This window comes from Podarcis bocagei, assembly GCF_964188305.1.
Source record: "Podarcis bocagei genome assembly, chromosome: 14".
In the NCBI taxonomy this organism is placed as follows: Eukaryota; Metazoa; Chordata; class Lepidosauria; order Squamata; family Lacertidae; genus Podarcis; species Podarcis bocagei.
This window is the reverse complement of record NC_138139.1, coordinates 27,470,701-27,493,404: the sequence shown is the minus strand read 5'-3', so window position 1 is coordinate 27,493,404 and position 22,704 is coordinate 27,470,701. Positions and strand designations below refer to the sequence as shown.

Sequence of the window (22,704 nt, the reverse complement as noted above, 5' to 3'; positions counted from 1 at the left end):
CTAGCTTTTAATAAATTTAAATACAAAATTTACATGTTGCATCGCTGGCTAGCAAGCAAACTGGCAGAGCATTAAAGGGTTACAAATTTAGCTGGAATGAGCACAAATCCAATTTTTTTTTATTTTTTTTTTATGATTACAGCTAAGTAATAATCCCACAGGAGACAAAGTTCTTTTCTTCAAACTATGCCAACAAAGTTAGCTGGAGAAAACACACACACACACACACACACACACATACGAGACCTTAAGAAACTTAAGAATATATTTGAAATTTTAGGTATTCTTTAAAAAATAATAATAATAATGAATTCACCCCACGACACAGGAAACAATAATCAGATGACCTCAGCTCCAAAAATATTCCACTGTAGTGGCTATGCCAGGTTGGAGAGTTCATGTGGAAAATAAAAAGCTTTTTAATGTCTCCAAGTATCAGTCATCACTTCCAGATACCTCTAAATACAGCCATTCATTTCACGCTGCAGGATATTGTATCGAAAAGCAAGGCAAGGCACAGCCAATCCAGCACCTTCCACTGCTAACTCACACACACAGCACACACAAGGACCTCTGGCTAAGTGTGTTTTTCCTATTTGGAACAGGGCTTCTTCAGTGCTGGAGAAAGATTTGTGGAGCGAGCGCTCCTCTTGGATAGGGAAATTATTCACAGCCCTCTGCAATGCAGTCCTAACATTCCATGAGAGCTACATGGCAGAGGTGCTCCTAGTGATTCAGCAACCGCTTCCTTCTGTGATATGCATCAATCTTGTATGGATCAAAGCAATGCATAGCAATAGAGCCGGCCCTACCATTAGGCAGAGTGAGGAAGATGCTAGGGAGAAGGGCAACAGAGTTGGGAAACAGAGCTGTGTGTGCCAGTACTCCCTAGGCTGGTGTGTTGACCCCACAGGTGCAGTGGAAAACTGACACACACCCCACCAGGGTAAAAAATAATTCAGTAGAGAGGGGGTATTTGATTCAGTTCACATTTAAAGGCAAAACTACCAAATTCATACCTTCTTGAAACAATGCAGTTCTCTATCTAAGCAATGTGTACAAAAATGCTCAGCTCTCACCTGTGGCTCCTAAAAGCTGTCAGCAGGTGACAGCAGCCACATCCCAGGAACGACTGTGACTTGCTGGCTAAACCAGGAGAGGCTAGTCAATGGGTCTCAAACCCTCAGTGAGTTAGGGACTTCCACTGCATGTGAAGACGGGATCTGGTAGATTGAGGGAAAGAGACCAATTGTGGGTCCAACGGTTAAGGAGGCAGTTTCTGCACTTGCTGTAGAGGGAAGTGGGGAGCAGATGGAGCTCATCAACCTGGGAAGGAGAACTCTGGTCCTAAACCTCTGCTGTCTTGAAGGATGTATTCGGGAGAAGAAATGGCTAAGGAGTAAAACCCTACACAAATCCAGAGTGGAGACCATAAGATGGTTGGATGGCGCCTTGTATGCCTCCTTCCGGCAACTCCTGCAGCCAAGCTGGTTCCAAACGTATTGCTCGGCTTTCCTTTGGACCACATCAGCAAGGTTGAGGGTGTGGTTTTGTCATCTGGGCAGCCCAGGACCCCATACACACTCAGACTCTCCAAGTGTCCATATTTTCCAAGGACGTCCCTGATTTAGAGAAGCCGCCCCAGTTTCTGATTTGATCCCGTAATGTCCCACTTTTCCTTAGGATGTTCCTATTTTCACTGGAGAAATGTTGGAGGGTATTGTAGAATGTCCCTATTTTCATGGGAGAAATGTTGGAGGGTATGCATACTGCCCAGGTTTTCACCTCAGGGAGGTCACTTCACTGCTGCTAACACCCTGGTGTTCGACTTCACCACCAGAGGCGCACTCCATTGTCTTTCAAGACAGACAAATGCCAACAACATAAGGAGCGTGAGGCATGGCAACGGTTGGGACATCTTCACTGCTTCCATTCAGTCCTGCAGCTCTTGTACCTTGGAATCATGACTTCTGGGCCCTGTGCTTGTTTGTTGAGCCTGCACTGCCATTAGCCTGAAAAAAGATCTCTTCTTTTGGGACATGAGAGTGGCAGGAACTTCTGGCCGGTGGGCCAGTACTGGTCCAGCAGGAGTTCTGATTTGGCACATGAAGTTTTGTTAAACCATGTCCACCTGTCAGTTAGAGGTGTGCGCGCCTTGTTGGGCAGGTTTGATATGCACAATGGAGCCCTGACCTGAGCAGGATTGAACCCCAGCTTATCACCTGACGGGTAGGAAATTGAGTCCTGCTTTCAGCTGCAGGTACAGCTGATCCCTTCACTGAGCAGAACTGAACTCTCCTCACCCATCAGCTGAGCCCAAGGCAGTTCATTCCTGCCTTGGTTTGGCTGCATGTGCCAGTTCTCCATAGGGAACTGGCTCACATAGTCAATCCCTGCGCCAAACAGGGCCAATCAATCCCTGTGCATGCCAGTCAATTTCTGCCGAAAGCACAACTGAACTCCCGCTCAGCTGATGCACAGAGAATTTAATACTGCTCAGTTTAGCTGCGGGCACAGTGAAAAATGTTGGAAGGCATGCTCATCTTCCTCAGCCCCCCATGCGCATTGGGACAAGAACAATTGTGGCCTACTTTACAAGGCTGCTATTAAGGATTGCTGCAAAAATGTGTGTGAGGCACTTTGAACTCTCCCCAAACACTATATAAACTACCCCCCCTCCACTAGGTAATAAAATCCAGCCACTGAAATCCAAATCTTTGGGAAAGGTGCTGAGTTGTAGATGTTTGCTTCCCCCATGACATAAATGCTCATGTTTTAAAGTCTAGTTTACCCAAGATAAGAGAGCGAACTTGGGCTGATGTTGCTGAATTGTTGCCGGAGGCACTGCGTGGATGTCAGAGCGCTACCAACTAGGCCTGGAAGCATTAGTTGATTACTCAGTGTGATTAACCAATTAATAGCTTGATTACAGAGTAAATATACAGCTCTGGCTAATTGGAACTGACAACCCACTGGGGGTCTTCGACTTCCACTGCTGGGGCTGACATGTTGCTTAATGCTCCACTTTCATACTGTGCTGCCTCCTACAGCCCAACTTGCACCCCTAACCTTTCTCCACCCCCTAATGAATAATTGTTTGTCTCCTAACATCTCTGGACATTCTTCACTGTGGCCTGCCTTGCCTCCACTTTGGTTTGGTTTCTGGAGTTTGTGAGCATGGAAGGGTTGAACAAGAAGCCTCAACAGTCAGGAAAGTATAACGTCAAGACCAAATTGTGCCAGATAATCTCGCCTGACCACAATGGCCTAATTTAAGGCCTTGGTTTCCCCTGTCTTTTAAGAAAGGCAGCTCAGCGCTTGCACTAGGGGAACGAAAAGAGGAAGTCAAGTGGAAGAGTTATTCTAATGCTGCCATCTTGTGGGGGGAATGGAACATGGAACCGTCTGGCATCTATGGTTTGTCTTCTTGCGAATTTTAGTGCCTGGTTGCTGCGAAAGTGTCTCCATCACTACGGTTTTGCCTGAAGGGGCTGCTCATCAGAGTCAGGGATTTGCAAAAGAACCGTAATGGCATTTTAATGGCTGTGAAAGTGACCCAAGGGCAATTCACCTGTGGTGTGTGTTTCAGATGAAGCTATCTGTGCCCTACAGATGGGCTACTCTAAAGCCCTGTCTGTGTGGCTGCCTTCACTGCGTTGGGCCCAGGAGGCAGGGCTCTCTCCCAACACTGTTGTGAATAGATTTCACTTTTGTAAAAGGTGGTGGGTGGCTGAGTGAGAAAGCTTCAATTGGTGCAATTATCCAAAGCTCTAACAACACCCAGCTGATGCTGGCTCTGGTCTTATCAAATGCTGATGGCCTAACTTAAATTGAGATGCATTCTGGGTGGATAGTGGAGATGATGTCACCATTTGAATTCAATTGTTTGGAGGCCAGTCATCAAGCATTAGAGCAGCAACTATTAATTTTAAGGAGAGAATGCCAATATTTGAAAAGTGAGCTACTCACTAAAAAACCTCCTCGCCAGTCGTCATACTCCAAGTTGAAAACTCTGTGTTTTGGGATAACCTCATTCCTTCTTGCTTTGATATGTGATCTCCTCATTCTGTCCTCATTCTGATCAGTTTCATGGGATTCCCCCTCCCCATTGGGTGCTTCCAGATGAGTGTTGATTGAGGAAAGGCAGCTTCTCAAGCATGTAATTTTTTTGCAGAGCCTGTATTCCCCCCTCCCTTTGCAAAATCTCAGCGACCCATTTGCAATTTAAGCCTGCACCTGGAAACACTCATTAGTAGTCAATAAAATTCTTCAGTAGGTGTTCTTGCTCAATTGAAAGATGAAAAACTACTTTTGCTGGACAGCTTATGTCACGTCCTTTGCTTTGCACTTGGCAAAACCGCTTTTAGCGGTCCAACAAGTTTCTTGCAGAACCCCCCAGGAAATGAACAAAGCCTTGGCAAAAAGAGCATGAAAGTGACCAAGTCCCATTTGGTTCAAGGAAGATTCCACACTAAAAATTCCCACGGATGGTGATGGGGCTCGTCCTTCATTATGAAGCTGTGCTTACCAAGTCCTTTGCGAAAAAGAAAAAAAAAGGAGGGGAAGGGGAAACTATTTGTATAGTTAAGCTAAATCCTTTGCTGCACCAATGGCTGCGGACAAAATAGAAGGATTGTTCTGTATTGTTGTAGGGCGCTTTTTGTTGTTGTCGTTCTTGTTTTAACCAATCGAACATAGATGGGGTGGCGCTCTACCATATGTATGAGGCAATCTGTAAAGTAATGTAAAGGTGAATTTGTTGTGCGTGCTCTGGTAGTTTTCCAGCTGCTATGTGGAAGTCTCCCCCCATCAGAGCACCATGCAAGGAAAACTAGCAGGTAAGAGCAAGCAAAGAGAACAGTAATTGAGTGAGGGGGGCAGCGGCTATTTTAATTAGCAGGTAGCATACAAGGTTATTTATAAATATGCCTCCAGATCAAGAGAGTACAAGAGTGTGTCATTATAAATCAGAATTTTCAGACTGACTCTCACACATCTTAGCACTGATCGTTGCTAAAGTAATTATTCACACAGGTTTTCTGCTTGCAGTTTGGGCCTGCTCTCCTGGAATGGGGTAGAGGGAAGCAAGTGACATTTTTCCTGGGCCCTGGTGATAGAGCAATAGGACGTGAGCTGTGTGTCAAGCTGTTGTTAAAAAGCAGCAGCAAACAACCTCTTCTATCAGACTTTACTAACCTGGTGGCCTCCAGAAGGCTTGGACCACAATACCCATCAGTGCTTCCTGAAGCTGACAGGTGTTGTGTTCCAAAATGACTGGAGGACACCAGATTAGCAAGGCTTGCCCTACCTTCTCACGGACAAAGCAGAGCCCATCTTCCTTTCATTACGGAGTTTTCCCAAAAGGCATATTCCATCTATGGCTGGTTTTCTTCTCTTTTTTTGCTCAGGGGTGGTGAGAGATTGTGAATTTATCTGTCGACCCAGGATTGCCTGCTTTTTGAAGACAAGTCTTGTGGCACCTTGAAGACTAACAAATTTATTAGGGCGCCTCCAGGCTGTCAGTATTCTGTGGCAGGGATTTAAACACATCCCAGGAACAGAGCTAGCCCATCCATGAGGCAAGAGGAGGTGACTGGCTTGGGCTGCAGTATTCCCAGGGGCAGATTTGGCCTCCAGGGAATACATCACCCGCTACCCCTGCCACGATGGCAGTGATGACTGCAGTGGGCTTCTTGGAGGCCGGATCTGCCTACTCCTTGGCAGCCCCCTTCCCCAAGCAATTCTCTAGAGCAGCCTCTCAGCCCATAGAAGCTGCTGGTGGTCTCCTCCCACTCTTGTTCCTGATGTAGATCTTCACCCACCCCTTCTTTCCTGACATGCACAGAGTAAGGGGGGAGCCATTTTGTGGTTTGCCTCGGGTGTGAAAATGTCTTTGGCTGGCCCTGCCCAGGTTTGTGTGATTAAAAGTCAATGGAAGTGCTCTGTCATCCCCGCTTAAAAAAGAAAGAAAAAGAAATAGGCATTTTATGGTTAAGAAAGTGACAGGGAAACACACTGAAAAGTGGGGATGAACAAATGACTAATGGGAAGATGTGTAAGCACCCTGCAAGCAACTCAGAGTGAATCTCTTGATTTCCTTGGAGAAGAGGTGGGATATAAATGCAATATCTATCTCTCTCTCTCTCTATCTGTCTGTCTGTCTGTCTGTCTGTCTATCTATCTATCTATCTATCTATTTATCTATCTATCTATCTATCTATCTATCTATCTATCTATCTATCTATCATCTATTCAGTGACCATGGACCATAATCTGCTTCATTAGAAAGCTTACACCATCATTTTATTTATTTATTTATTTATAAATAAATAAATAAATACACGTATGCCACAATTTCATAGATTTGTTAGTCTTCAAGGTGCTGCAAGACTGCATTCTTTTTGGTACAAGAGAGTGCCAGGACTGCCGATCTGGGTACTGTTTCCGAAGGCATACATTTACTTCAGGGCTGTGGCTACTGTAATCTAAAATTTAGTGCCTTTTTGGGAAGAAGAAGAAAATCTGGTGGGCTGGGAAATGTGGCTAATGTGGCTGTTCATTTTGGGTCTTGTTTCCAAACAGGTAGATTTAGTTCGGGGCTGGAGATAACAACAAATGAACCAATGTTGCCAAAATCCAGTGCCAAAAATGTTTAACATGCCAACCCTCATAAATGCAAGCTTGACAATGCTTTGACATAAACAGCTAAAGCTCTTCTTTAAAAAATCTCTTTCTCAAATACCTTTTTCCTTTCTCTCTCCTCCCCCTTCTGCAGAACACACCAGAAACTGTAATAACCTAAACCAGATTAAAGAATTGGGCACAAACAGGCCAGTGCACATAAGGGAATTATTGAGCAACTATAATACACTGCATAGACAGAGAGCAGTTCCCTGGGCGTCAATATAAACAGCAGTTTGCTATCCGATTGTGGTTTCTGCAACGCAGCATACATGCCAGCCATTTAAAGCACGTGACTCCCCTCAAAGAATCCTGGGAACTGTAGTTTAACCCTCACAGAGCTACAATTCCCAGCACCCTTACCAAACTACAGTTCCCAGAATTCTTTGGGGGAAGTCATGTACACCGTGGGGGAAATGTGCTATAAACAGAAATGAAATGGTTTGGTGGGACTCCTGTTTGCTGACTTGATTTTCATGGAACTTTGGAGTGTCAGGCATAGCCCTACTGGCTTTAGCCCAAACGTAGCAGAGTTTTCCTGCACAGCGAAGAAGCTAGTTGCGGCAGTAATGACTAGTCAGCTAGACTCAGAAGAACTATTTACAGGATTTATTAAAAGGAAAAATAAAACCAGCAGAGTTTCTGCATACAAATAAAAGCAAAATAAACCCTCTCTTTCTCTCTCATAACCATACACAGCACTTCTAACTCCTAACACACCTCACATCAAACTGTGCTAGCAATCCCTAGATAACAGAGTTGAGTGCTGCTCGTTAACCAATCAGAGCGAGTAGTTTCTAGGTCAAGCAGACCTGGGCTTTCTGCCAAGAGTAAATTGACACCAGCTGGAGTTAATTGGTGAAGCTAGAATCTGCAAGTTTCCCACGAGAACCAATTAACAGAAACTGAAACCGAAACTGAACACCCCCTCACAGATTCTGCTGAACAATTAACACCAAATACACCTATGTAGGAGATTATTTTTCCAGCAAACCTAAACCCTTGCACATTCGCTTGTTCTTTATCTTTGCCAATGGTTTAGTTAACACATCTGCTACATTTTCTTCACTTGACACATAAGTACAGGTGATTACATTGTCTTGTACACAGCAACGTACATTTTGGTATTTTACAGAGATATGTTTGGAACGCGATTTGAAACCCTCTGTTTTACTTAAGGTTATACAAGCTTGATTATCAATGTAAACTTGTACTGGTTCTCCACAATTTACATTTAAATCTGCTAACAAATGCTTGAAATAAATCACCTCGTTGCACAATTCACTCAATGCGGCGTACTCTGATTCCGTTGATGACACACTTACAACGTCTTGCTTGCGTGACCGCCAGCTGATTAAAGCTCCACCGACCATTATGACTAGTCCTGTGACAGATTTTCTATCTGGCAAATTTCCCCAGTCACTATCACAGTAGCAACTCAACATTTCGTCCTCGGAAGAATTTAATTGTAACATATAGCCAATTGTCTGTTTGAGATACCTCAGAACTTGTTTTACCCCTTTCCAGGCATTTAGTGTGGGTTTTGAGACCAATCTACTTAATATGCCTACTGCATAGCTAATATCAGGTCTGGACCACTGTGCTATATACAATAAACTTCCAATTACAGAGTGATATACATCAGGGTGTTCAAATTCAGGACTCTCATCTGTATGAAGTGTTTTTATGAAACCTGGATCCATAGGCACCGCTGCCCCTTTGCAATCCTGCATCCTGTATGTAGTCAGTAGTTGTTTAACTTTGTTCTGCTGACTAATTAGGCAGCTGCCATCTTGGGCCCAGCACACTTCCAACCCTAGATATGTCCTAACCGGGCCTAAGTCTTTTGTACACCCACCTGCAGCCTACAATCTTTGCCCCCTCAGGCGCTGCTACTGGTGTAAAGACCTTGTGCTCATTCAGAGAGGACATCTCTTCCTCCATTGCCTGTTTCCAGCGCTCTGCCTCCTCTTTTGGTAACTTTAACACCTCCTGAAAACTCTTGGGTTCTGCACTTACACTAAACACATTTGCAGTATCTGGGGAAAAACGCACTGGAGGCACTCCTTTGTTTTGTCTTTTAGATCTTCTGGGAGAAAATTTTTCTTCTGACCCACTTTCCTCCTCAGAACTACGACCTCTCTTTTGTTGCTTAGCAACTGGGCTCTGGCTAATTTCACTTTCTTGAGAGCTCTTATCTGAACTTTCCTCCCCCTCAGACTCTGATTCTCTGTGTCTACTTTCAGAGTCATGAAGCTCCTGGGAAGGTTCAAACCAAACCTCAGTATTGGCATGTAGTCTCTCCCAGCCACTATGTTCACAAAAACTGGCATTCCTGGAGATCACAATGCCATTTGTCCCTTCAGCAAAGCGGAAACCTTTTCCCAGCTCCTGGTAACCCACAAACACTAACTGTTTGGTCTTAGGATCTCCCTTCTTTCTCATTTGTTTCGGAATTAATACCCAGGCTTTTGATCCAAACACATGCAAATGGTCAATTTTAGGTTTTTTCTGAAACAATTTAAAGTACGGGGTTGTACCTATTGTTTGATGAAAGAGCCTATTTTGGAGATAACACGCGGTGAGCATGCTCTCCCCCCAATAAGACATGGGCAAATCAGCATCAGCAAGCATGGCAAACATCATATCTTGTAAAGATCTGTTTTTTCGCTCTGCAACGCCATTCTCCTCTGGGGAAAAAACGTTCGTTTTTCTATGCCCAATGCCACGCTTTTGTAACCAATCTTTAAAGGCATTTGACATAAATTCGTCACCTCTGTCCGTCTGAATCCTTTTGAGTTTAACAGACAGAAATCTTTCCACAGATGCCACCCAGCCTTTAAACTTAGTGAACACGTCACCCTTATTCTTCATGGGAAAAACCCAAGAATAACGTGTGGCGTCATCCACAATTGTTAGTGAAAAACGCGATCCACCCCTGCTTACAGCAAATGGACCAATTACGTCCATGTGAACCAGCTGTAGCGGTGCCTCACTAACTCTGTCGCTTCTGGGGTAAGAGACTCTGTGGGTTTTAACCTTTTTACACACATTACAATCAAGGTACTTGTTACAACTCTTTAAATTACCCCCATCAGCCAATTCAGACATTTTTAGTACACTTTTCCAGCAAGCATGCCCCATTTTCCTATGCAATAAGTGCACACAGTTGTTATGTATAGCTTTGTTAGCAGGCTGAGATTTACTGACTACTGCTGCAACTTGAGATCCTGCTTTAAGCCAAAACAAGCCTCCCTCTGACTTAGCAGTGCCTAAAATCTCACCAGCCTTCTTAATAATGCAACTGTCTCCTTCAAAATACACTTTAAACCCAGCTTTTAGCAAACAATCTACAGACATCAGATTGCTCCTTAATGACGGCACACAAAGTACATTTTGCAGGCATTCACGAAGACAAGGAACAAAAACTGCACCCCCCGAAATCACTTCGGAAGTACTTCCGTCTGCTAGAGCCACCTGGCTGCGCTGTGCTGAGTTCTTGGAAACAAACAAGTCATCTGAGTTCACGATGTGGCGAGACGCTCCCGAATCGACCACCCAGACCGCTTGTTTCTCATCAGCAATCTTGACCTCGCCGGTCACCAGCTGAGCCGACTGTTTTTGTTTGAAGAATTTCTTTTTACGCTGCTGCTGCTGATCTCGTCTCTGCTCCTGCACCGGCCACTGAGACTTGACCAACTCCGGACATTGTCGTTTTAGATGCGCTGAAGACCCACATCGGAAACAACGCCTAACAGCAAACGCTGACTCCTCACCAGTACGCTGCTCTTGCTTCACCTCTGGCACGGCATGAGAACTCCCTCCAAACCGTCCACCTGTAGAAGCCTCTGCAGCCACCGACCTTTCTTGCCTCTTCTGCCATTCTTCAATCAAACGCCCAGTAACGTAACTGACTGATAAATCACGCTCCTGTATGCCTTCTAGAGACAAAACTAAATTATCCCAGCTTTCCGGGAGAGAACTCAAAATAATAGCCACCTTCTCCTGCTGGTCTAATGCACAGTCTCTTTCCTGTAGCGCAGTAAACTTTAACTGTAAACTGTGTAGGTGTTCCTGCATTGTAACCCCAGGCTGTAACATTGCCTTGTACAATGCCTTGCGAATGAACAGCTTGGAAACCGCTGTCTCACGCACATGGAGTTCTTTAAGTGCTTGCCACACACCTCTAGCTGTCTTGATTCCCCTCACATATGGCAACTGGGAATCTTCCAGCCTGGGGTTACAATGCAGGAACACCTACACAGTTTACAGTTAAAGTTTACTGCGCTACAGGAAAGAGACTCATGGAACTTTGGAGTGTCAGGCATAGCCCTACTGGCTTTAGCCCAAACGTAGCAGAGTTTTCCTGCACAGCGAAGAAGCTAGTTGCGGCAGTAATGACTAGTCAGCTAGACTCAGAAGAACTATTTACAGGATTTATTAAAAGGAAAAATAAAACCAGCAGAGTTTCTGCATACAAATAAAAGCAAAAATAAACCCTCTCTTTCTCTCTCTCAAAACCATACACAGCACTTCTAACTCCTAACACACCTCACACCAAACTGTGCTAGCAATCCTAGATAACAGGGTTGAGTGCTGCTCGTTAACCAATCAGAGTGAGTAGTTTCTAGGTCAAGCAGACCTGGGCTTTCTGCCAAGAGTAAATTGACACCAGCTGGAGTTAATTGGTGAAGCTAGAATCTGCAAGTTTCCCACGAGAACCAATTAACAGAAACTGAAACCGAAACTGAACAGATTTTTCCTGTGCTCATTTGTCGATATCTTCAGGGTTCCTCTGGGGCGTTGGCAGTTCTGCCTGCCAAACCGAAGGCGCCTGGGACAAGGATGGAAAAGGCCCAAGTATCTGGGACTCTTTCGGGCACCAAGCAGGGAAGGTCTTTATGAACCGCACAGCAGATTCGTCATGCAAAGGCTACTATACAGTTAAAGTAAGATTCCTCCCCAACCCTCCAAATTTTCAGGACTGAATTTCAGCAAATTCGTAAGCAGGATGCTGTTGGGTGGATCACTAGCCTGACTCAGCCTTGGAAATCTCCAATTTGTAGCAAGACCTGTAGGATGTTTTTAAAGACGTGAGCAAAACTAATTTATTTCACCCTCTTTTCCCCTCTGCTTGTAGGATGACATTCAGCTGTTGAAAGAACTGAAGGTTAATCACTACTTGTTCTCAATTTCCTGGCCTCGTATTTTGCCCAGAGGGATTAGATGTAAGCCTAATGTTTTGGGATAATATTTTCCTACAATATGGCAACTAACTGATGGTGTGGGATTTGGTGGTGATCCCCCCTCTCCATACATGTATCGTACTAGACCAAGAGGGAGCTTTCAGTTTTTGTTTTTTCTGCATGATAAACCACTCTTGAAACTGAAAGAAGTTTCAGGAATACAGTGGTACCTCGGGTTAAGTACTTAATTCGTTCCGGAGGTCCGTTCTTAACCTGAAACTGTTCTTAACCTGAAGCACCACTTTAGCTAATGGGGCCTCCTGCTGTCGCCGCGCTGCTGGAGCATGATTTCTGTTCTCATCCTGAAGCAAAGTTCTTATCCCGAGGTACTATTTCTGGGTTAGCGGAGTCTGTAACCTGAAGCGTATGTAACCTGAAGCGTATGTAAGCCAAGGTACCACTGTAGTTTGTGATAGAACATGTCAATTTTGGGGGGGGGTTGGTTTTGTTTTGTTTTGTTTTGAAAGCAATTTATCACATTCCATTGGGTGACTGCAAGCACTTATGTGGGCCAAAAAAATTCTTCTGCCCCATATATCAGGGTCAGTTTATGTATTTTCCCCTGAATTACATCTTAATATTGAGATCCTCTCTTATTCTCCCCCATGCCATCCCACCTGTTCACAGCTCAAGTGAATGAGAAAGGCATACACTTCTACAACGATACCATCAATGCACTCTTGGAAAACAGGATTGTTCCCTTTGTAACGCTCTACTATTGGGATCTGCCTCAGGTTTGAAGGAGGATACTTTGATAACGTGGGTTGGGTTGGAGAATGACAACTAACACTTTAAAATGTATTTTTTTATTGACCCATCCCAGTGAATCTTAAGTTATCTAAAGGAAAAATAAAAATACTGTACATGGGTATATAAAAGCATCTTGGAGTTTACTGTTGCAATTGTTTTCCCCATTTCTTTGCAAATGCATTTGTTACTTGCTTATTAATAAATTGATGGTGGTGGTAATAGTAGTAGTAGTAGTAGTAGTAGTAGTAGTAGTAGTAGTAATTAATTATTACCAGCCATTCAACCCTGAGGTCCCAGAAAAGTTAAAGCATTAAAAACAAAAGAAACGCACAACCCTAAGGATAAGATGGGTCCCAAAAAAAATGCCCTCCCATCAGATGTCAAAGAAATAAACAACTACAGTGGTACCTCGGGTTAAGAACTTGATTCGTTCTGGAGGTCCGTTCTTAACCTGAAACTGTTCTTAACCTGAGGTACCACTTTAGCTAATGGGGCCTCCCACTGCCGCCGGAGCACGATTTCTGTTCTCATCCTGAAGCAAAGTTCTTAACACGAGGTACTACTTCTGGGTTAGCGGAGTCTGTAACCTGAAGCGTCTGTAACCCGAGGTACCACTGTATCTGACTTTTAGAAGACATCTGAAGGCAACAATGTATTGGGAATTTTTTAAATGACTAACGTTTTGCAATTTTTTCATGTGCTGTAAGCCACCCAGTGGCTGGGGAAACCCAGCCAGATGGGATGGGTATAAATATATTATTATTATTATTATTATTATTATTATTATTATTATTATTATTACCCCAAGTGTCAAAAGTCAGGGTAAAGAGGGGTATCTTCAGCATCCTCCAGAAGGTGCCAGACACACTTCTGTGGGTAGGGAGTCCCACAGATTACCAGCTGCCACAGAGAATGCCCTCTTCCAGACTGCCACCCCCTGAGCCTCTGAGGGTGGAGGAACTACCAAGAGATTGACAGAAGAGTTCAGATAGAAAAGCAACTGTGCATACCTGCCCATAGCAATCCAATATGGAAGGAATCCTTAAAGACTTCCAATAAGATGTTGCAGTATGTAGGATTGACATTGGCTCCCAGCAGGATTCTGAATGATAGCAGGTAACAGGGGTGTGCTAATTCCAAGTGGTAGCATTTCACTGCTTTTGTATTATGCTACTGTTAAATTAGTACTGTTGTAGTACGGCAGGTCAGGTGTGTGTGTTTTTATCCTGCTCTGAGCAATCTCACCCCCTGCAACTGATGGCCTTTGGCTAAATTCTAAAGATTTGGCTTTAAGATGGATGGAGTGACACAGCTTTTTTTAAAAGTACAGTGGTACCTCAGGTTAAGTACTTAATTTGTTCCAGAGGTCCGTTCTTAACCTGAAACTGTTCTTAACCTGAAGCACCACTTTAGCTAATGGGGCCTCCTGCTGCTGCCGCACCGCTGGAGCACGATTTCTGTTCTCATCCTGAAGCAAAGTTCTTAACCTGAAGCACTATTTCTGGGTTAGTGGAGTGTGTAACCTGAAGCATATGTAACCTGAAGCGTATGTAACCTGAGGTACCACTGTATTAATCTTGCATTTATTAAATCAAGAGAGAATGTTGGACACTTTCAAAACTTTTAGCGATTAAAAAATTTCTTGCACACATGCAGGTACTTCAAGAAAAACACAGAGGGTGGCAGAATGCGAGCATGGCAAGTTATTTTAAGGATTATGCAGATTTATGTTTTGAGAGTTTTGGGGACCGGGTGAAGCACTGGATTACTTTTAACAACCCCATGGTAAGTGCCAACTTCGTCCAGAAAGAATGCCACATTAAAGCCAAACATCTGTATAACACGGAAACTTAAGACAAGGATCCAAAGATCCACACAAACAGTGCAGTGCCGTAGCAGCAAGGTTGGAGGTTTCTCTAACAGCAATATGCGACATAATGGCCAGAGCTTGGAGACAGAGGAGACAGAGGCTTAAACATTATGGCATCAAGACAGAGGAGACAGAGGCTTAAACATTATGGCATCAAGTTTTCTGAGTGTGAGGAAGTTTGTGGCTTTTAAGAAAAAAATAAAGTTAATATTTCACTAGGACTCAAGATTATAGATGCATAGTTGTTAAGTGCTCCTCAATCTCTGAGCGCTAAGTGATCGCAGAGGTCTCTGGGCATACCTTGGGTTATGGTTTCCTTAGAACAGTGTTTCCCAACCTTTTTTGGGCAAAGGCACACTTGTTTGATGAAAAAAATCTCGAGGGACACCACCATTACAGCCCCATCAGCGCGCAGCGTCACGCCGGGAGGGACGCACGAAAGTGAAAGTTTCAATTTTTTTTCCTCCCCCTTGCCGGGGAACCTCCAAGCTTTGGGGGTGGGGGGGGGAGGAGGCAGCAAAGCGAGGGACTGAGGGACTCCTCCAACGACAAGGGTTGGGGAAGAAGAGAAAGGGCTATTCCGCTCCAGTCACAGGAGGGGAATATGTACTGGCCCAACTGGTGTGCGGTCTTCGGAAAGCGGGGTGCGGGAAGGAAGCCTAGGCTCGGGGTCCACCGACCTCAGCGGAGAAAGGCAACAACCGAAGCCTCCCGGCGGTTTCGGGGGAGACGTTCAGAGCTTCCCTGGGAGTTTCTCAGCCTGCCTTTCGGAGGAAGAGGCGGAGGGGGCCTGGGGATGGCGGTGGCCTCGGCCTCGCCCTCCCTCCGTCCCTCTACCTTTGTAGTGGACGCGCAGGTTGTTCTGCGAGAGGCCGATGTAGCTGAATTTGTCCTTCGGGCTCCAGGAGCGCGGCAGCGGCGTCTCCTGCTCGTCCACGGCTGGGTAGAGCCGCTTGAGGCGCCGCTTGAGCTCCTTCTCCTGCTCGTTCAGGGCCGGGTCGCTGCCGTGAGGGAAGGGCGCCGGGGCGCTGCTGCTGCTGCTGCCGCCGCCGCTCCCGGCAGGCATGGGCCCAGCTGAGGCGGCTGCGGCTGTTGTGGTGGTGGCGGTGATAGTGGGCGGAGGAGGGGGCGGCGGCGGGGCCGAGGTGGCCAGCGGCGGCGGAGGCCCCAAACCGGAGTGAGACCCGGGGAAGAAGGAAGAGGCGGCAAAGAGAGGCTCCGCTTCTTCGGCTGAGGGACCCGACTGAGCTCGCGCGAAGGCGAGCAGGGGGGTTGGAAACAGACGGAGCTGATGACGAGCCGGCGTGTGAGTGCAGCGGCTGGCCTCGTAGGGAGCCGAGGGGGCGGGGCTTCCTTTCTGAAGGAGCTGAGGGTGGGGGTCCTCCGGCGCCTTCGGCGAAACGGCGCCGGCCCAGAGTGCTTCTAGGAGGCTGCCTTTGTGCGCGACGTAAAGCCCTCTTTCCCTCCCTCCAGCCCCGTGTCGCCTGTGGAAAAGGGGGCTGGATCCAGTGACGCAACTCGGAAAACTGTTAGGGAAGCCAGAGCAGGAAAGTGAGTGGGGGGCGGCGTCACCGCTTTAACCCACGTTTCCTTTTTGAAAGAGAAACTTAATCAGTGTTTCCCAACCTGTTTTGGACTCGCCCGCCTCCCTCCAGGCAACATCTCGCGGCACACCAGGCAACATCTCGCGGCACACTAGTGTGCCGCGGAACACCGGTTGGGAAACACTGCCTTAGAATGATCACTGGAAGCTATTGGTGGTCTTTGTGATACATGGCTTTATTTGTACATGCATACAGGCTCAGCTGAAGTCTCTGTAGATCTTGCTTCCCCCTCAAGCCATTCCTTTATGCCTCTTCCAATCCCACTTCAAAACTGCCTGTTCTTTGTTCTCCTTCAAACACAAAGACCTTGATACCACCTTCAGCCAGGGAAGGGGAAAGGCATAACTTCCCTTCTGCATATCTTATGTAATTCCCATGGCCACCACTTACGTGTATTCCTTACGGTTGCAAAGAGACCACCTAAAGCCATTAACCTGCAGTACTTTTTCTCTGCAGGAAACCCTGAAACCCTAAAGATATAACATCACAGGCTTGGCGGTGACTAGTTTCCCAATTTAAAGGGTGCAGTCTTAAGCACATATACAGTGGTGCCCCGCAAGACGAATGCCTCGCAAGACGAAAAACTCGCTAGACGAAAGGGTTTTTCGTTTTTTGAGCTGCTTCGCAAGACGAATTTCCCTATGGGCTTGCTTCGCAAGACGAAAACGTCTTGCAAGTTTGTTTCATTTTTCTTAAAACCGTTAATACCCAGGGTGCATTGCTTGAAGAGGTGCAGTTGCGACTTGACTTCGAGGAGCAACTCATAGCACGTGGTGTGGTAGCCTTTTTTGAGGTTTTTGAAGACTTTGGTGATTTTTGAAGCTTTTCCAAAACTTCTTTTGCAGCCATTTGGTAAGTTAAACTTTTAAAACTTTTTTGGGGTTTTTTGGATTTTGGGTTGGGGTGTTTGGAATTCAAGGACTTGGTGTTGGGGAGGAGTTTGCAAGAATCTGGAAGCTTGTTTTTTTCCCCTGCATTTTTATGATTTTCTGTGACCATTGGGCCACTCTGCTGTTTTTTTTTAAAAAAAATCTGGGTTTGAATTTCTGTGTGGTGGGTGGCTTGGTGCTTTTGAATTTTTTGGATGTAAAGCACTGATTTTGGGGGGGGGGGTTGCGAAGGTAGGAGCTGTGCTGCCATGGGACCCAAGAAGACTGCTGCTGCAGAGGCCGGCGAGGGGAAGAAGGCAAAGGTTACGCTGGAAATGAAGGAGATCATCCGGAAGCACGACGGTGGAATGCGTGTGACAGACCTCGCCAGGGAGTACAGGAGGAATCCATCGACCATCGGGACCATCCTGAAGATGAGGGAGAAGATCCTTGCGACTGATGCAGCCAAGGGAGTCACCAGGATCGTGAAGAACCGCCCAGCTGTTCTGGAGGAGGTGGAGAAGTTGCTGCTCATCTGGTTAGAAGAGAAGCAGCGTGCAGGGGACACAGTGACTGAGGCCGTCATTTGTGAAAAGGCCAAGGCCTTGCACGCAGACCTCGTCCGGGAAAAGCCAGGAACCTCAGGCGAGCCAGAAGTCTTCAAGGCAAGCAGAGGCTGGTTTGACCAGTTCAAGACAAGATCTGGAACCCACAGCGTGGTCAGGCATGGAGAGGCTGCCAGTTCTGATGTTTCTGTGGCTGAAGACTTTGCAGCGGAGTTCCTGGAGGTTGTGACGACGGAGGGCTACGTTCCACAGCAGGTCTCCAAAGAACTGAGGGACATTTGCCAGAAGTGGAAAGATGTGCAGGCTTTTGCACAGCGGCACCACCCTGACAAGGACCTGACACGTGACCTTGCGAACACTTTTGATACGAGGGTCATGTCGTCTTTCAGGGAGGTGCTGAAAAGGCAGATGAAGCAGCAGACCATGGACAGGTTCTTCAGCAAGAAGCAAAGAGTGGAAGAGGAACCTTCTTCGAGTTGTCCCCCCGAGTCTTAGAAAATGTACTGTACACTTTGTTGATTTTTAAATGTTTTTCTGTCATGTTTAGAAACTTAATTCATTGTTCCTTCAATTTTTGAAATGCTCTTTACAGTATGTGTGACTTTAAAGAGCACTTAATAAACTCTTGTACTAAATTTGGCTTTGTTTGGACTTTTTTTGACCATAGGAACGCATTAATTGAATTTCAATGCATTCCTATGGGATTTCGTGCTTTGCAGGACGAAAAATTCGCTAGACGAAAAAACTCGCGGAACGAATTAATTTCATCTTGCGAGGCACCACTGTATATGTGATTAAAGCCCAGTGAATACAGTGGGGCTTTCCTTCAGAGTAAACATGCAGAATGTTATATAGAGAAGCTAAAACATGGGTTGGCAAACTAAGGCCCGGGGGCCAGATCCGGCCCAATCGCATTCTAAATCCAGCCCGCGGACAGACTGGGAATCAGCATGTTTTTACATGAGTAGAATGTGTCCTTTTATTTAAAATGCACCTCTGGGTTATTTGTGGGGCATAGGAATTCGTTCATATATTTTTTCAAAATAAAGTCCGGCCCCCCACAAGGTCTGAGGAACAGTGTACTGGCTCCCTGCTGAAAAAGTTTGTGGACCCCTGAGCTAAAACATATTGTGTGTGGGCTATGTGGCCGATTACTGGCCAGGGTGCAGTTTAATTTGGCACTGCCAGTTCTTATGTACTTTCCCTGCCTCTGCACCCTAAGTGAAACAAATGTCGTGTTTCCAGGCAATCGCAGTAGAAGGCTATGAGACAGGACAGCAAGCGCCAGGCCTCAAACTCTGCTCGGACGGAACTTACAAAGCAGTGCATCATATAATTAAGGTAAGATGGGCAGAACGCTGAATCCAATTCATGTTAGTATTGGATTACTGTGTGACCAGAACAGTGGAGACAGCACTTTCCCCCTTCTCCTCAACTTTGTATCATTCCAGTCACATTCATAAACATACCTAAGATCCTTGTTAGATCAGACCAAAGGCTTGTGCAGTCCCGTGTCCTGTTTCCACAGTGGCCAACTTGATATCTCTGGAACATGAATGCAACGGCACTATCTCTGCTTGCAATTCCTACCAACTTCGCTGTGAGTCCCAGAAGATCTGCTCCCTGCCTTGTAGGCCTTTTCCCACTTGGCCTGGGAGGATGGGGGCCCTGGCTGACTCAGCTACAAAAGTTGAGGCTGCTGAACAGACTCTTGGGCTGGGGTGTTGTTGCTGCTGGTCTTTTGTATCTTTATTTTAGATCCTGTTGTGATTTATGTAGAAATTGTTCAGTTTGGTTTTGTGTGTTTTAATGTTTTTTTTTTATTTCTTGACCACTTTTGTTATGTTGTGCTTATGTACTTTGTTCATGTTGTAAGCCGCCTTGAGCATGGTTTGAACTGTGGAAAGGTGGCTTACAAAAAAAGATTATGTATGTATATAAACTGGTATTCAGAGGCACAATACAGCCATCATGACTAGTAGCCATGGGTAAAGGTAAAGGGGCCCCTGACCATCAGGTCCAGTCATGGCCGACTCTGGGGTTGCGGCGCTCATCTCGCTTTATTGGCCAAGGGAGCTGGCGTACAGCTTCCGGGTCATGTGGCCAGCATGACTAAGCCGCTTCTGGTGAACCAGAGCAGCGCACAGAAACAGCATTTACCTTCCTGCCAGAGACCTATTTATCTACTTGCACTTTGACGTGCTTTCGAACTGCTAGGTTGGCAGGAGCAGGGACTGAGCAACGGGAGCTCACCCCGTCGCGGGGATTCGAACCACTGACCTTCTGATGGGCAAGCCCTAGGCTCTGTGGTTTAACCCACAGTGCCACCCGCGTCCCGTAGCCATGGGTAGAATTTGTCTAATCCTTTGTCTGACTCACAGCTTTGCCCATCTTTGCCTTCATCTGCTCCACCTAAAATAAAACATGTCTCTCCCAAACCAGTCTCTACAGCCATAGAGCTGTAACTCTCGAAACAGTTTGACTTTATCTCCAAAGGTGTTCTCTTTCATTGTCTCCTGAGACAGATGGAGGCCAACAAGTAGCTCCAGCAACTTCTGGAGGATACTATATTCCTACCTGTGCTTGCAAATATAACATCCCTGATATAGACTCAGACCTCAGCAGAGCTGCTTCTTTTCACTACAGGCTCATGCAGAGGTGTGGCATTCTTACAACAAGAAATGGCGCGGGGAACAGAGAGTTAATAAGCAGAGCTGCTATAAACAAACAGCTATTTGGAGGTATGAGTCCAAGAGGCTAGAGAATAACTGCAGCACTGTCCCTTCTCTTTTAAGGCACTGTTGGGATTTCTTTAACTAGCACCGGGGGCGAACCTATAGATTTAAGCAAAAAGAAAGATACAGAAGTAGCTGAGAGGTACCTGCAGTTTTCTCTGGGATGGTTTGCCAACCCAATTTACCACGGAGACTACCCTGAAATTATGAAGGATTACATTGGTAAGTCACACTGGTTCACTTTTTACCTTACTTATTTTCACAAAGTGAATTTTGGGAGGCTTGCCCGTGTGATGTATTTAAGCTCAGTGTTAACTACCAATTGGGAGGTTCCTACAGTGACAGGTGAACCAAATAGAAACCCGGACCTTTTCCTCCAAATCCAACTATTTTACCACTTTAATGACTCTCATACCAAATTTGCTGCTGCTTTAACCAGTGTTTCTGATGGCAGCAAAGGCAAGAGAGGCATCCTGGTGAAAGAGCTCATGCTATCTGCTCCTGAAGAGACCAACCAGTCATAATTACCAGTAGTCTTTTGTTTCTTTTAAAGTATTTGCAAACCACCTTGAGGGCAGTGTGATACAGTGGCTACAGTATCAGACAAGGACCTAAACCAGGGTGCAAATCCCCACATGGCCAGGAAGCTCACCGCTGACCCTGGACTACTCACTGCCTCTCAGCCTAGCTTACATCACAGGGTTGCTGTGGGGCTTGAGGAGGGGGAGAACCTTGCACACCACCTTGAGCTGCCTGGAGGACAAGGTGGGACATAAATACAATGAATATACAGCAGTGGAGCCTGGTCCATTAAGATGAACAGGCCACTCCCCCACCTGCCTGCCTCCTCATTACACAGGGTGGTTTTGCCATCTTCCTCCTCCTTGGTCTCCATTCTGCCCTTGCAGAAGACAGCAGGGAGGAAGATGGGGATTAAATTGTGTTGGCTCTTCCAGTCATTGACTCTGGCTCCTTTTTTCCCACTGGTCCCAGGCACCAGCCACTAGAGATACAGTTAGTGTGGATGCAATGGGCTGTATTGCATCCATTAATATCACTAATTTCAACTCTGAATAGGATTGGCATTGGCTACAGCCTAATGCACTTCTATTGAGCTTATCCTACTGTAATCAGGAAGCGGGTCAAATTGAGGCATTAATGACTACAGAAATACAGCCAGTGACTGCTAAAGAGAGCTTCACTGCTTGGATGTTGTAGCCAGCATATGTGCTCTTTCTAAAACAAGCAAAGGTAAGAAAGCTTCAATCCTACACATACCTACACAGACTGCTTTTTCTTCTTTATGCTTGCCTTGAAAGGTAGAAAAAGTGCCAAGCAAGGACTGGCATCAAGACTGCCAGTTTTCTCATCACAAGAGAAGAGCTACATTAAGGGTACAGCAGACTTCCTAGGAATAAGCCATTTCACCACCCGTTACATTTCACAAAAGAACTATCTGTCGGAAGAGCTAAGTTATTTCACTGACAGAGATTTGATTGAATTGGTGGATCCCAAGTGGCCAAATGCAGGGTCCCAGTGGGTATATGCTGTGCCTTGGGGCTTCCGAAGACTACTCAACTTTGTCAAGGTAATGTGTGCTTCCTTAAAGAGTCTTCCTCTTTGCAATATGTGTGTTATTCTATCGTTGGAAGTATTGTAAAACATTATAAGCACACCAGAGCTTGTCTTTTGCCGGTTCACATGTGCATGTATGACCTCCAGCATCAATTGATTTGCATCAGAGAACAAGAATCACCAGATCACTAAAAACAACTTTTCTATCAAGGTAAATGCAAGAGCTCCCTAGAGTCAGCTGCAAGTTATCCAGTGTGATGAAATCAAGAAATTACATATACCTATGTGAAAGCTAAGGGACGTGGGTGGTGCTGTGGGTTAAACCACAGAGCCTAGGACTTGCCAATCAGAAGGTTGGCAGTTTGAATCCCCACAATGGGGTGAGCTTCCGTTGCTCGGTCCCTGCTCCTGCCAACCTAGCAGTTCGAAAGCACGTCAAAGTGCAAGTAGATGAATAGGTACCACTCCGGCGGGAAGGTAAACGGCGTTTCCGTGCGCTGCTCTGGTTCGCCAGAAGCAGCTTAGTCATGCTGGCCACATGACTCAGAAGCTGTACGCCGGCTCTCTCGGCCAGTAAAGCGAGATGAGCGCCGCAACCCCAGAGTAGTCTGCGACTGGACCTAATGGTCAGGGGTCCCTTTACCTTACTATGTGAAAGCTAACTACCAAACAATGGATGAATGCATACAGGCATGACATTTGGTTTACACCAGGGATGGAGAATCCCTGTTCCCCGAGTGTTTTTATCAGTCATCTTTTAAATCAACACTTCCTTTGGGTCAATCGCGAGCGAAATAGCTGTACCCAT

At 45.9% G+C, this 22,704-nt stretch overlaps 2 protein-coding genes across 2 annotated transcripts; both read left to right on the top strand.

Moving 5' to 3' along the window:
• Positions 1-4,819: 4,819 nt before the first annotated feature.
• On the top strand, positions 4,820-22,142 carry LCTL (lactase like; the record flags this gene model as incomplete). Its single annotated transcript, XM_081169293.1, has 9 exons — positions 4,820-4,838; positions 11,470-11,630; positions 11,822-11,909; positions 12,555-12,661; positions 14,334-14,462; positions 18,832-18,927; positions 19,072-19,186; positions 20,382-20,547; positions 21,645-22,142. 9 exons carry the CDS (start codon positions 4,820-4,822, stop codon positions 21,979-21,981), a joined length of 1,218 nt encoding a protein of 405 aa, XP_081025419.1. The 3' UTR covers positions 21,982-22,142.
• Positions 16,698-18,703, top strand: LOC308572854 (tigger transposable element-derived protein 1-like; the record flags this gene model as incomplete). Its single annotated transcript, XM_081169285.1, has 3 exons — positions 16,698-17,003; positions 17,273-17,829; positions 18,689-18,703. Exons 2-3 carry the CDS (start codon positions 17,290-17,292, stop codon positions 18,701-18,703), a joined length of 555 nt encoding a protein of 184 aa, XP_081025411.1. The 5' UTR covers positions 16,698-17,003; positions 17,273-17,289.
• Positions 22,143-22,704: the final 562 nt, after the last annotated feature.